This window comes from Cupressus sempervirens, chromosome 8 (assembly GCF_028749045.1).
Source record: "Cupressus sempervirens isolate cs-2001-9-10 chromosome 8, ASM2874904v1, whole genome shotgun sequence".
NCBI classification, from domain to species: domain Eukaryota; kingdom Viridiplantae; phylum Streptophyta; class Pinopsida; order Cupressales; family Cupressaceae; genus Cupressus; species Cupressus sempervirens.
The window spans coordinates 263,347,564-263,362,406 of record NC_143125.1 but is presented as its reverse complement, the minus strand read 5'-3'; the positions used below and the strand labels follow the sequence as shown (position 1 = coordinate 263,362,406).

The 14,843-nt window shown below is 36.6% G+C and overlaps 1 protein-coding gene across 1 annotated transcript in view; it reads right to left on the bottom strand.

Moving 5' to 3' along the window:
• The window catches only part of LOC149542465 (regulator of nonsense transcripts UPF2), a 196,650-nt gene that overhangs the window by 45,389 nt on the left and 136,418 nt on the right, over positions 1-14,843 (bottom strand). Inside the window, exons 12-13 of the mRNA XM_089797407.1 lie at positions 5,485-5,736; positions 5,137-5,355 (exon numbers count right to left, since the gene is read on the bottom strand). Of these exons, the coding sequence (XP_089653533.1) occupies positions 5,137-5,355; positions 5,485-5,736 (471 nt within the window). The remainder of the gene's footprint in view (positions 1-5,136; positions 5,356-5,484; positions 5,737-14,843) is intronic.

Below are 14,843 nucleotides of genomic sequence, written 5' to 3'. Positions count from 1 at the left end.
TTTTTAATTATTTTCTTATACAACTCTAAAAGGAACTTAATAAAAAACATTTCACTTATCTAATCTCTTATGTTGAGGAGGAGGAGGATGATATAGCAGCATATGGGACTAGTGGAACCAGTTTTGGTTCTAATGATGAGGATCTAGATATAGTTGCAGTTGCGGATGAAGCCACTGATCCCTCATTTTACGATGATCCATTTGACCCTTGAAGGGCATTTGATTCTATGATTATTGATAAACTACTAAACACTTGTCATCTATCATCATGTTTCAAACTTTATTATTTGATGAACTAGTCTGTGTTTTACAATTTAGTAATTCAATGTATTATTTGATGAACTAGTCTATGTTTTGCAATTTAGTAATTCAATGTATAATTTTCTTTACAATCATGAAGATAGATTAATGAGCAAGTATTTAATGTTTATTGTTGACATTTGACATTGATCAATGATCAAGCAGCAATTGCTCATATTGTGGAAGTATTATTTCAACTATGTTTATTATTGCAACTATGCATGTTTCTCTTGTGTGTGTGTGTGTGTGTGTGTGTGTGTGTGTGTATACACACTCACGAACCCACCCACGAATACTAATGGGAAAAAAAATTGCCTGAACCCACGAACCCAAACCTAGAACCCGAATCTGTCCCCGAACCCGAATTGGCAACTTAGGATTTTTATTAATATTTTTGCCTTAAAATAATTATGGGTTTTTTTTTTCCTTATAATATAATGTGGATTTTTGTATATTTTTACTAAAAAAATAATCAAAGTTTTTTCATAATTTGTATCCTTAAAAAATTACCTAGACGGTTTGCTCTTGTATGACCTGATTAGAGTTACCATAATTTGGGAGGGCCCTCTAGTTTTTGTTGGGTTTTAATATTATTTCCTCAAACTCTCTATTTTGTTTTCTTCTATCTGAGTTTGTTTGGTTTTGATGGATTTTTCACCTCAAAAATCATGCTTAATTATGATTGATTTTTCTCCTCAAACCATTTCTCGTTTCTGTAATTCACAAAGTCATGTGGGATTTAATGTCAAATGTTCCTGTTTTGGGATTTTTACTCTCTTTCCAAAAATAGGATGCCCACCTATTTTGGGGTCTTGCTCATCTGCAAAAGTTTGGAGGTTTTTCTAATTTTTCCACAAAATCATACCAACAGTTCTTGGTGTGCATTTTTATCTATAGGGAAGGACAGTTTTGTTATTCAACATCAGGTTGCATGTTTTGAGATGATTTTTGGTTGAAAGTTTTGCAGATTTTGAGAGGGTTAGTGGCAAACTCATCTCAATGGCAAGCTCAATAGCACGCAAGTGTCTCTTGTTGTAGAACAATCTGAAGAAGGGGGGGCACCCTTCTCTATTCTTTTTTAGATGGATTTCGGCTAATCTTGGATAATGACATTCTGCAGATCCAAGGAGAGTTTTAGCAGCAGCAGATTGTTCTCAAGAATTTGTAACCACAACAAATATACAATCATCTGTAGGGTAGCATGATGACCGTTAAGGGAGGGTGTTATAATATTCTCTATTTTTAGGTTTGTATTCTTAACATTTCTCAGTTGCTCTATTAATGGTCATCTTAATTCAAATTTTCACAATTTTTATATTTGCTATTTTTACTGCTTCAGTCTTGTAATCTTTATTTAAGGAGCCTTGGTTTCCTCAGTTGCATACATTGGATTCCATTGAGTATTTGAACATCAATCAAATTTACTAAAAAACATTTTGTATACATTTATACACTTATTGGATACATCCTGTCATTACTTTTGGAAAACAAATGTGATTCTAAAGAAATTTAAACGGCAAAATTAAAAAATTGACTCTTACTATTTTTCTGCAAAATCCGACTCTGCCAACTATGGCCTCACCTATATAAAGACAGCATTCTCTCTTGTAAAATTTATTTTCATTCATGAAATCTCAACAAAAGTGTGCATTGTTTTCTTTGTTGAATATTTTATTGGCCCTTGAACTAGTTTTCTCATTGTGCACCAACTAGGTTCGTATTCAACACTCAATAATTTTTTTCATTTTCTTCCATCCAAAGAAACAACCAAATGTTGTAGCATAGTTTTCTTATGACCAACGCCTCATGAATTCTTCTAACAAATAAGCATCGTGTTAGTTAGAGCTTGTAAAATTTTCATGGACCAAGTAGATTTCAAACCTAGAACTTCAAATTTGCTGCTATGGTGCTCTACCACTATAATTCTTGTCCATTACTGTTCTGGAATGCAACATAATATTCCAACACCCGCTCTCCTGCCACACCTTGATGTCTGGGATTCCTAGTCTACCTCGAATACCATATTATTTTCTACAGACATCTTAGACTCAAAGCTATGACATGACATTTCTTGCTGGAATGCTCTACTACTCAACTGAACATCCCTTTATCATTTTAGCTAGCCATCTCTTTATGTTCTGGAGTTTGTAATAATACAAATCCAATCAAACTGGCAGCAGTACCATGCAATGGAATAAGTCATTCATCAGGTTCCACAAAGAGGAAACATTTCACCAAAAATTATCTGCATAAAAGGACTGCAGCAACAGTAGGAACCTTAGCAATAAGATACCAGGGAACTTTATACACCCACACAAGATTTTCCACCTTGCACAAGCTAAATTCAATAATGTTGAACTATCATTTAGTATTGAGCACATTATTATATTCAATGTCTACTTGTATTAAGCTACTGAATTTTATGTAACATGTGTTGCCTATGACTGATGAGCTCCTTCTGCAACAGAAGCACTGGCAGTAATATACACCCTGGTTTTTATTTGTTTGATTGAGTTGATTGAAGGAAGTTGAAGAGCAGAAATGTATTGCAAGATCCAATGGATTTAAAAAATGTATGAAGCGGCATGGGAGATCCAAATGTTTGTCCCAAACCACCATATGATGCAAGCCATATTTAGACAATTCCCAAAATTGGAGCTCTTAAAGGTAAATTAAATTAGTTAAGATTTAAATATGTTTTAGAAATCTAGTCACTTTAGTAAACTTTCTATGTTTTTAAATTTTAAATTTTAATCTTGATTTTACTTTGCTATTGTTTTGATCTTATAATAGGTTGTCAAGACCCAATTTGCCTCCAACACTATGTTTTGAGATGCCTTGTCAAGATTCAAGAGGCATTGGCTAGAATGGTAATTGGTGCTAATTGGAGCATATGAAAGCAATCTAATAGTGCCAAGGCAGCTGTGATTAAGAAACTGATACTAGATAAATCTTGATGGAATCATGTTGAGTACCATATGAAGTTCACCAAGCCTATATTGAGCATGATCTAATACACTGACATGGATAGGCCTTGCTTGGGCGAGGCATATGATGGCATTGAATTCATGATTGAAGATATCGGAAATATCATAAACGTGAGAGAGGAGGATCCTGATAAAAAAGTTCTTCAACAAGCTACAAGTAATCCTGGTAGAGAGATGGAACAAAATGACTACCCCTTTGCATCTACTTGCCTTTGCATTGAGCCCCAAGTTATATAGCCAATCGGTTTTGAGGGGAGTACCACTAGAGTTGTCACATATGGAGAGCATGAAGTTGCCCAAGGGTACAAGAAAGCCCTTTGAAGACTCTTTCCTAAGCACCTACGACCTACAATGAGGTCTGAATTTATGAATTTCGCGAGCACTGATGATAGCAGCTCTTGAAAACAAGAACAAAGTTGATGATGGTGGTACTTCAATAGACAAATGTACCAGCACATGCAACCCATTGCCATCAAAATTTTATCACCAGTTCTTTAATTGTAAGATTCTAATTTCTAAATTCTTGTTGATGAATATTCAAAACTCTTGACCCTCTAACTTAAAAATTGTAAATCTTGATAGGTAGCTAGTTCATCATCATTTAAGAGGAACTGGACCATATACTCCTTCATCCATCTAATAAAATGAACCGACTAAAGTCCAAGAAGGCAGATAACTTGATCCTTGTGCATTCGAACTTGAGGCTCACAATGCACAAAAAGAATACTTACAAAAAAGGGGAGCCAAAACATTGAGATGTTGAACCACAGTGTGGAGTTGGAAGCCCTCTTTGATGCACTTGCAATTGATGATGGTGATCGCAAGATACTTACTGATGTTGAAGTTGATCATGAGGCTAGGCTTGAGACTGCTAGTACTGATGCTAGCCGCACTATTTGTGCTTCTAATATGCAACAGCAGAATGATGATGATTTGTTTGAAGACTTTTGATGATATTTGATCACATACGACTGATTAGTAATGTTGACATTATTGTTTTTGAACTGAAACATTGATATGGTAGTGTATTTTGACACTTTGTTATGTGTTCCAAAATAAATCATTAATATATGTGGTGGTGTATTTTGCTAAATTGCTTTACTATTAGCATACTGGTGTATGACCGTTTTTTCTGCAGCATAAAAAAATTGTTAAAAAAAATTGTACAGACGAACCCAAACCCAAGCCCAAGAAAAATTGTGCAAATGTCAAACCCAAATCTCAAACCCGCATCCGAACCGGCAACTTAGGTAAGTAAAGCATAATAAAATACATGGTTTTACTGCTTGGAGGTACACAGCTCAAGCCATCAGCAGTGAATGACTCAGGATCTGGGGTTTTAAGCACAGCAACTCAGTTTACTATCATCCCATGTTTCACAAAGTTTACAATTTCAAACAGAGATTTTGATCATACTGCCATTTTATCTTTCTGCTAAAATATGTAAATGCATACTACAATATTATCAACAGAAATGAAACTTCTGTGGTACAAAAGGGGAAAAGCGTATTTAATTTTCATCTTCAGTTCAAACAGGTTTTAATGTGAATGGTCACTGCTGGAAACCATTATAAACATCATAACATCTTGGCTTCAAAAGTCTCTATAATCACAAGCCAACCAGCATAACATAGGCTTTATCAATTTCTTCAACAAAACCAAGTTCTATAATGCATTATAGCTTCACATTGTACATACAAAATGAATATAAACTTCTTAACAACTCCCATTGATGGTTGATATACTGACTTTGAAAAATCTCTACAATGAGAAAATAAAGAATCAAAAAATGGCAGTATGGAAAAAGATGTCAAATGACATTTCATTGGTGAGTTGGAATAGTACACACCTCGTCTACAACAGCAACAGCAAATGCTTCTTGATAACGACTTAAGCCTGCAGTAAGAGATGCAATAAGATGTACTTGACCATATTTTCCCTTGTGAACCTTCATAAAACACTTCAGAACATATGGTTCACATTCACTCCAAGGTAGTTTGCGAAGCTGACGACAGACATGCTCTATAGATTGTTTATCCAAGTCTGAAAATAGCAGTTTCCGAATATACTGCACCACATAAAAGGTTACATTTTTGTCATTTAACCCAAGAACACAACCAGAAAACAAAGAAAGTAGAATTTCAAAATTAAAATAAAATGTTTTTAGAGATCAAATCCCATAAACATCAGGATATACCTGATGCAAAGGAGGTCTAACTTTAGAAATTCTTGCAGATCTTTCAGGTGGTTTGCAAAGATAGTAAGCATTCTCAACCAGTGTACTATGGCGGGCATCAAGATTCTTCACATTTTTCAGACGCATTATTATTTCCAGCATGTTTGCCATTCGTATAGCTGTATCTGGTGAGCGATACAAGTAACGGCCACATGTTTCTAGCAAATTGCAAGAAACGTCTATATTATGATGTGTGAAGTCATCCAAACAGGCCTGAAAATGACAGTGGAAATTAAACTCAATTATACATTAGCAGGCATCCAAGAAATAAAATGAAAGAACAGATTCCAGAATAGATGAAGTTCAAATACAGTTTCAAGAGATCTATAAAATCAATATGTAAAGAACTACCTACCACAATTATTATTTTTAATGGAATACAGTAAGTGAACGTACATAAATTAAAATGCATCAAAGAAAAGCCAGATATTAATAAATCAGTGGAAGGACAAACAAAAGTCTGAATCAAACATATTCTTCCAGTATCTCAAATTCACTGTCTGATATGATATAATGCAGCTAACAGAAACTGTGAAGCTGATCTCTCATAACTACCTCTAAGATACCAATTTTACTCACACCACAGGTCTGGAGATCCTACATATAGCAATAAGGTAGCTATTAAACAAATCATCACCAAAAAACATTTGATGGGGATCTATCACCAAAAAAAGATTGAATGATATACCAGTCAAAATAACGTTCATTTCTTCTACATGATAAGTAATTAATTAAATACTCCCCAATTGTATCAAAAGATTAAATGATATGCAGCTATAAAATAATATCATACTTGTAGCAGATATAGTCCATCTTCTTCACACCATAAATCTGGAAAGCCGAGTTTGGACCCTGGAGCTTGGGTCCAGGTCCAAATTCGAGCCCAGGTCCGCTGTGGGTCCACAGTCCCCAATAGGGACCTTGCCCAGACCCACAGCAGACCTGGGAGGACCCGTGCGGACCATGGCCCATGGGGCCAAAAAACTGACATAAAAAACATAAAATAATGATTTTTTTTAACATTTTTTGTTTGCAACCCTAAAAGAAGTCAAATAAGAAACGTTTCATTCATCTAATCTCTCATTTGCTTTCTCATTTTGCTCTCTCACTTTGGAGTGGCCATTTTGCAAATTTGAAGAGAAGGTTGTAGAGATTGTTTGTGGAGTCTCAAATACTTCCAATAATCAGTGTTGAGTGTTCCTGGTATGCATCTCATCCTTCCCTTTCCTTCTTTGATAGTTTGTTTTTAGTTTTTTCATTCTTATAAAAATTTATCAAGTTTTTGTATAAGTTTTGAAATATTTTTATTTTATTTTTGTGATAGATTGCAAGAATGAGTAGTCAAAGTTCAGTGGGTGGGGAGGGATCCCAAACATCTAAAATTGATAAAGTTCTCCTTTGTGGAAGTATCCAACAAGCATTGAACAATGTGTTGGAGGGGGAGGGTATATATGGAAATGCAATTCTTGTCAAACCCTATATAGAAGCTCATATTACCGAGTTAAGCATCATTTCATAGGCCCTGCGGGTCAAGAGATTAGCATGTGTGAGGGGCCCCCAGATGTAGGTAAGAAGGCGTTTCTGTCTTCTCAAATAGCAAACATGTTAAAAGAACAACAAGAGGCTGATAGGTTAGTGTCAAAGGGGGAAAAAGATAGAACAAAGCAAAAACCACCAACACCACCCTCTCAAACAGCCAGTAGACAACATCCCTTCCTACTTACCCCTTCTACGGATGAAGAAGAAAAAGAAACACCCCATCCCACAAGAGAGGCCAATTAGATAAGGCCTTACAAAATGAATTGAGAGAAATTGCTGACATAAAGGTTGGGGGTTGCCTCTTTATGAATAGTGTTCCATTCAATCTAGTGAGATCATCTTATTGAAGAGAGATGGTGCAAGCAACAAAATGAAGCACCTCGTGGTTACTGAGGCCCTAGATATGAACAGTTGAGAACCACCATATTGCATAATGAGAGAAAGAATGCAAAAACCCTCCTCAAACCATAAGAGGTTCTTGGATCCAAACAGGGGTGAGTATTATCTCTGATGGATGGAAAGATTGCAAAAACCATCCATTAATAAACGTGATTGTTTTCTCCCCTAAGGGGGCAATGTTTTTTAGGGCAGTTGATTGTGAAGGACAGGTAAAGGATGCAAATTTTATTGTCAAAAGCGAGAGTTGACAATGTTGTCAAAGTAACAGTGGACAATGCTAAAGCTTGTAGGGCTCCAGGTGCTTTGGTAGAAGCATGATATGATCGTATCTTTTGGACACCATGCACCGTCCACTCCTTGAACTTGGTGATGAAAGCAATTGGCACCCAAATCGAATGGGTGAAAAAAGTGTATGAGGGTGAGGAGATCCAAATGTTTGTGACAAACCACCATATGTCAAAAGCAATTTTCAACAATTTCTCCTGCTTGTAATTATTGAAGGTAAATTTTAAACTTTATTTAGTTTCATTTATCATTTTGTGTCATACTTTATGTAATTGAATAAAATGTTTTTTGTGTTGTTTACACATTTGAAATGTGTTATTAACTTACAATTTGAAACAAGGTTTGCTTCACACACAAGTGTCCTTAGACGACTTGGTAGGGTGAAAGAAGCATTGTGCCAAATGGTTATTAGCAACCAATGGGATGGATGGAATCCAACCGATACAACAAGGGCTAAAATTGTAAAGGATATGATCTTGACTGATGATTTTTGGAATAGGGTGGAATATGTATTAGAATTCGCCGAGTCCATTATGTAAATGCTTCGGTTTTCCGACACTGATGAGCCTTGTTTGGTGGACATATATGATGCCATGGATTCCATACTAGAGAGAGTGAAAAGGGGAAGTCTAAATTTTTATACAATACGTTATCCTTGTTTACTGAGAGATTTTGATCTTTAATTTTAATTAACACTACATCAAGTTAACTTACATGAACATCATTTGACATCATAGGTCAGTTACAGAAGAGATTAGGATCCTGAGGAAACCTTCTACAAACAAGTGGAGAAAATTGTTCTACATCGCTAGAACAAGATCACTACACCTTTACACCTCCTGGCACATGCACTTTCTCCCAGGTATAATACCAATGAGATACTTTCTATTCTTGGTAGAGTGGCACCATACAAAGATCCTGAGGTTGCTAGTCTGTATAAGAAGGCATTTAGCAGGCTCTTTTGCAATCCTGAGGTGGCATCGAATGTTAGAAGAAAGTTTGTAGACTTTGTCTCAAAAAAAAAATGCCAACCCTAATGCAATCAATGACCACAGTAGAATGGGTGCTATTGGATGGTGGTACTTACAAAGGCAAGGTTACATGTACCTCTCAACCTCTTGCCATTAAGATCCTGTCACAAGTATTAAGTTTCTTTGTTTTCTATTTTTTTATGGCTACTTAACTTGTAGAATTAGCATTATTAAATTCCTATTGTATTATATTTTAAATTTACAATTTGTGTTTTGTTTTGTTTTTGTTGGTTCTCTCTAGGTTGCAAGCTCTTCTACTACTAAGCGGAATTGAAGTACATACTCCTTTATCCACTCAATACTCCTTTATCCACTCAGTGAAGCGTACCCAGTTGGGTTCCAAGAAAGCAGAGGACTCGGTATATATTAACAACTGGCACCTCTTGTAACTCCAAGATCCAAGATATAAGAAGGGGGCAAAGAAGTTGTGGGATGCATTACCCGAGACCGTTGACTTGGATATGACCGTACAGGGTCTAGCTCGAATTGCCTTGCAAGATGTTGAGGGGTACGAGAAGAAGAATGTGACAGCATCTAGGGCTAGTGGAACCGGTTTGGGTTCCAATGATGAGGATGTAGATATAGTTGGGGATGAAACCATTGATCCCTCAATTTTTTAATACCCATTTGACCCTTGAAGGACATTTGCATCTTTGATACTATGAATCTATGATTATTGATAAACTATTAAACATTTGTCATTTATCAATATGTTTCAAACTTTATTATTTGTCCATCTGATGAACTAGTTTATGTTTTGCAATTTAGAAATTCAATGTATGATTTTCTTTAAAATTATGAACATAGATTAATGAGCAAGTATTTAATGTTTATATTTGACATTTGGCATTGATCAACGATCAAGTAACATTGATATATTCATACTATGAAATGACTTAATAATATAGTTTCACAATTATGCACGTTTCTCTTCTTTCTTTTTTGCGCATATATATATATATATACTCACAAACCCAAATGGGAAAAAAAAAGTGCCCGAACCCACTAACCCAAACCTGGAACCCAAATCGACAACTTAGCAAAAAATGTAATGTCCCCACTTCTAGCATTGAGTATTGCTTTGCTCCTTGATGAATAAACCTTCAGAAATATACAACCTCTACTGTAATTCCTCTCTAGAAATTCCAAAATTCACCAAGAATGCCTTTGATCTAGCGTCAACATTCACCAAGAATGTCCTAGAATGATGTGTGTACTGACAACACTCCTATGTGATTTGCTTCCCTGAAAGTGAATCAAATATATATAGTTGTCAGGCTGATTGTATTAATGTGGTTTATGAGTTGCTGTAGGTATAACCTTTAAATTCTATATGCTGCGATATTCTTATTTGATGGCTGATGATTTGACTGCTCTTGTATTTGCCGATGACATTGCTGTTACTCATTCCACACTAGGAATGAATTATGTAATTTCTGATCACTGTCCTTATAATCCCCTTGATCCTACCCAGTAAAAATGTATTAAATTTGTATTTGCTGGAAATGAGTGTGTCTATGTGATTGTCTGTGATATTAAATCTTTATTACCCTATGATCAGAATATAGTATCGCTTCATATTTTTTGGTAATGGCATCAGCTTTTGGAAGACGTATTTCTCTGATGAAATGACCACTGAATACCTGTTGTCACAAAAGTTTGCAGCCTTGTTTAGGTGATGGTTAGTGACCTAAACAACCTTGTGAAACCTGGAAATGACCTCCAAGTGAGTGACTAGATTAATGATGTTGAATATCCCCAGAACACCGACTTCCTCTACAATCAGGATGCACCTATGAACAATTAACTCTTACTAAAAGGGGGAGAAGGATAAGTGAAAGGGAAAAGGTGATGCACCAAATTGAATGTTTTGATTTCCTCCTGCCTACGACTGCACTTGAATTCAATAAAACCATAAAACTAAACAATCCAAATGTCTATCAACCTCAACCCACTGTGAAGGCAAGAAACTGATTCAACTTTACCAGGAATACAACATTCACTGAATTAAACTAAACAATTTAAGATTACACAATCATACAAGACTCCAGATTATGAAATACATGCAAATATTTAGGCAAAATTCACAAAACTATTTGAAACTCCAAACAGGTAAACAATTATTTCACTAAATTCAGATGAGGCTTGTTTACAATCACAAAGAAAGAATTTTGCCAAAGAAACAGGAAGAAGATCTTGAAAATTATGTACAGATTCGTATTTTTAGGAGTTCAGGCATAACTCTGATCATACAATGCAGTTCAAACCCTAAATAAAGGCATCAGATCAAAAATCTGATCCCTGTTAAGTTGTGACATCAGAACTGAAGATCAAAAGCCAATCAAATAAAGACCCAGCTGAAACAAAAGGGAGGCCATCCCTGCAGGTACTCAATCAGATCAGAATCCAGATCAAATAAATATCTAATGGCATGGAAAAGTTTGCCCAAGCTCACCTACAATCAATAAATAGCAATCGACAGCCTGAGAAATCAGATCAGATCATCTCTGCAATAAAGCACTACTCAATCAAGCTGGCAGGGCCACCCCAAGGCTGAAGGTAGCTGACAATTAATGCAAGCAAACCCCTGCACCAGTAGACTAGAAAGTGGCCTGCAAGTGACTGTTGAGATTTAAATATTCAAATACCCGTCAAACTTTTGTAGGTCAAAGATTTTTGACCTAGGAGGAACCCACAAAATGGCAAAAAAGCTATGTCCCCTGGGGACGCGTACCCGACCTAAAAACAAGAGTTTCAGAAACGAGGACATCCCGGGGATGGGGGGACGGGTATGGGACAGTCCCCAGCCGTCCCCAAAAAGGGAAAATTTGCAGGGGACGTCTCTAAAACTCAAGGACGTCTGGGGACAAAAAGGGGGGACGGCCTGCCATACCCAGTACGGAAAGGGCACGTCTAGACGTCCCCTGACCGTACTGGGTACGGCCGGGCATCCCCCTTTTTTAGTATGCAAAAAATAAAAAAAGTGAACATAATTTTTTTTTTGAAGCCTACAACTAGGTCACCCAGGTGGGCCCCGCCCCTCCAAATGCCCTAAAAGGTTTAAACTCACCACATTTTAGTTGTTTTGTCATTTGTTTGGTTTTCATTTTGTGTTGCAGTTGGCTGGAGTTTTCATTTTGCAAGAAGAGGAGGTGATATTTTTGCTTCCAAGAGCTTGACCAAGGGTTTGATCTTCCATTTTGTGCACCAAGTATGGAACTCTTTATGCTTCCATCTATCATTTCTTAAATAGATTTGTAGCTTGCAAAGTCTGATTTTTTTGTTTTTTTTCATTGTTTCAACTTTCAACTCATATATCTATTGCATATTTAAACCTCAAAACAAAGCACAATGAGCAATAGTGGGAGTATTAGTAGTAGTAGTGATGAAGAGAATGTGGTTGGAATTGATGTTTCTAGTAGTGGGACTAGGAAAGAGCCGATTCTAAATCTGATTTGTTTAAATGCCCTTCCACCATTATGAAGGATTTTGCAAAAGGTCATTTTAATAGGAAAAAAACCTCTTCTCCAATATGTCACACGTAGGGCAAACGATAAAAATAATTCAGGGACTAGGGTGTGGGATTGTCATGTTTGCCTTGATGATTTTAGGGACAGCTATACAAGGGTGAAGTCACACTTTTTAGATCTTTCATCTCAAGGAGTCAAAACTTGTCCTAACTTGACTAATGAACAAAAATTAGAATGCCAAAGATTGCACTTAGAGGCTGAAATGGAGGGACACAATTTGACAGTGACATCACCATCTATTCCCTCACAATCATCTAGGCATATGTCATCCACCATTGGTACTAGTGGCAGCCCTATTGAGTCTAGAGGGAAGAGAAAGATGAGTAGTGGTGAGAAGGGCTCAGTGGAAAGTATGTTTAATGCACAAGCAAAGGAAAAGTGTGAGGCATCCATTGGTAGATTCTTTGTTGCTAATGGTATCCCATATTATGTAGCCTGTTCCACTTATTATAAACAAATGAGGAAAGACATTTTGAGCATGAATTCCTCATCTGTACCCCCTAGTGAGCACAAGCTACGAACCACCATCCTAGATGAAAAGTACTCAAAGGTCGTGTTGGTGTTTGAAAACGCTAGAGGGTTTTCAATTATCCCCATGAGAACATGACACATCTAGGGGCAGCTAACTCCCATTATCAACATATCATTTCAGACACAAGGCCAACCATAAGGCATGACCCTTCTTCTACTTCAGGCTCTACAAAACCTAGGCGGGTAGACCTATAGATTCTTTATATGGTACCAGTTATCAAAGCACACACTGAATCTATTATGAAGCAGATAAAAACCCTTATTTCTCCTGATAACTCATGAAATAACATCAATCTACAGTAGCTAAATGCAGATCTAAGGAACCTCATAAGTTGAGTGAGGGCATTCTATTATAGCTGTTCAACATGAAAAGGGAAAAGCGTTTGATTATTGATGTTGATTTTCAACAAAACATACATCTGTGACATCAGGACATATTCTGTATACCCAGACATTAGATCTATCTAATCACCTTGTGATTCAGACATCAGTGTTCATTCAGATCTCATTCTCACAAAATATCCTTCTCAACATAACCAGTAACCCTGTCAAACACATTAAGCATTTACTTGGCACTTTGTTCCAACAGCAAAATATATCAAACATACAACCTGAAGGGGAATGCAAATGGATCTTAGATCTTTGTTCCAAGACCACATAAGACTTACAGATTAGTGAGACAGGAGACAAGAACCAGAATGAAAGTAGTGAAATTACTGCTCATATGTATTCATTTCCTTGAAACTATACATTCAGATGCACAAAATTAAAACATGAAACAACCTAACATCTCAGAACTATCTATATTATTTGCACTACTGCTCACATGAGAGAAAAATGCTGAAGAATGTATGGTATCACAGTATGGGAACACATCAAAACTGGATCCAAAACCTGGGATCTCAGTAGTGACTGGTTCTTCTCCAAAGACTGGAACCTACTGGTTTCTCAGTCACAAAAAACTGGAACCCCTAGAAAGAATGAAAGATAGAAAGATATAGCAAAGGAAAGAATCTCGGATTTGATCTTCAAGTGACAAGTGTCCATTTGAAATGCAATCCTCTGTAACTGAATAACTTCTTCCTTCCATCTCCCATTCTGATCTGATCTTCTGTTTCATCATTACATTGTAACTAATTGGAAAATATCTCTGAGACAAATGATGAAATCCCTTGTTGACTCATTCGAATATCTGATTTACCTTATGAAAATACTGGTAAAATTTGAGATTTTACTGAGTGAATACTATCAGAATTTGACCCAAACTGCATTTCAACTATCTTTTAACCACATTCAGGTCATTTTTATGTTATAAAATCAAATCTGAACTTCCTGGTCTGAATACAATTGCAATTCAAGTACCTGAGACAAATCCTCCTGTAGCTCAAACAGACTGCTACCTGTGCAAAAACTGACCTCATATTTAGAAAATTTAGATCTTCCCGGTTCCGGCGGTATATTGGAGTGCATATCTAGCCCCCCGAAAACACCCAGAAAGTCGATTTGAAAAATGCTCCTCTATTACAAAAGTTCAGGTCTGTCTACAAATTTTAAATTTTAAATTTGAAAATTTTAAATTTATCTAAAGTTAAACTTTAGAATAAATTCCCTTTTGAAATTTAAAAACCTGATGGGGCATTCAAAATTAAAAATTTTGATATTTCAAACAATGTTAAATTCCCTTGTCCTTTGAATCTGGGGTCAACCGTCGGTTGACCAACTGCCATGTGTCACTATTCAATTGGCTGCCTCTTTGCATATCCGCCACGTTAGCGCCACCGGGACCCGCGCCACGTGTTGCTTGCCCGCTTTCCCGCATTATTTATCTTCCTTGCATCTTCTTTTTGCGGGAATGCGAGCACCGCAGGATCTGCCACGTGGCAGCATCTTGTGCCTCTGTCTACAACTGCTCGTTTGTGCCAACTCATCGCCCACCTGGACCTGTCGCCACATGGCGAAATCCCGCTTTCCCGCATTATTTAACGTCCTCGCAACTTGTTATTGT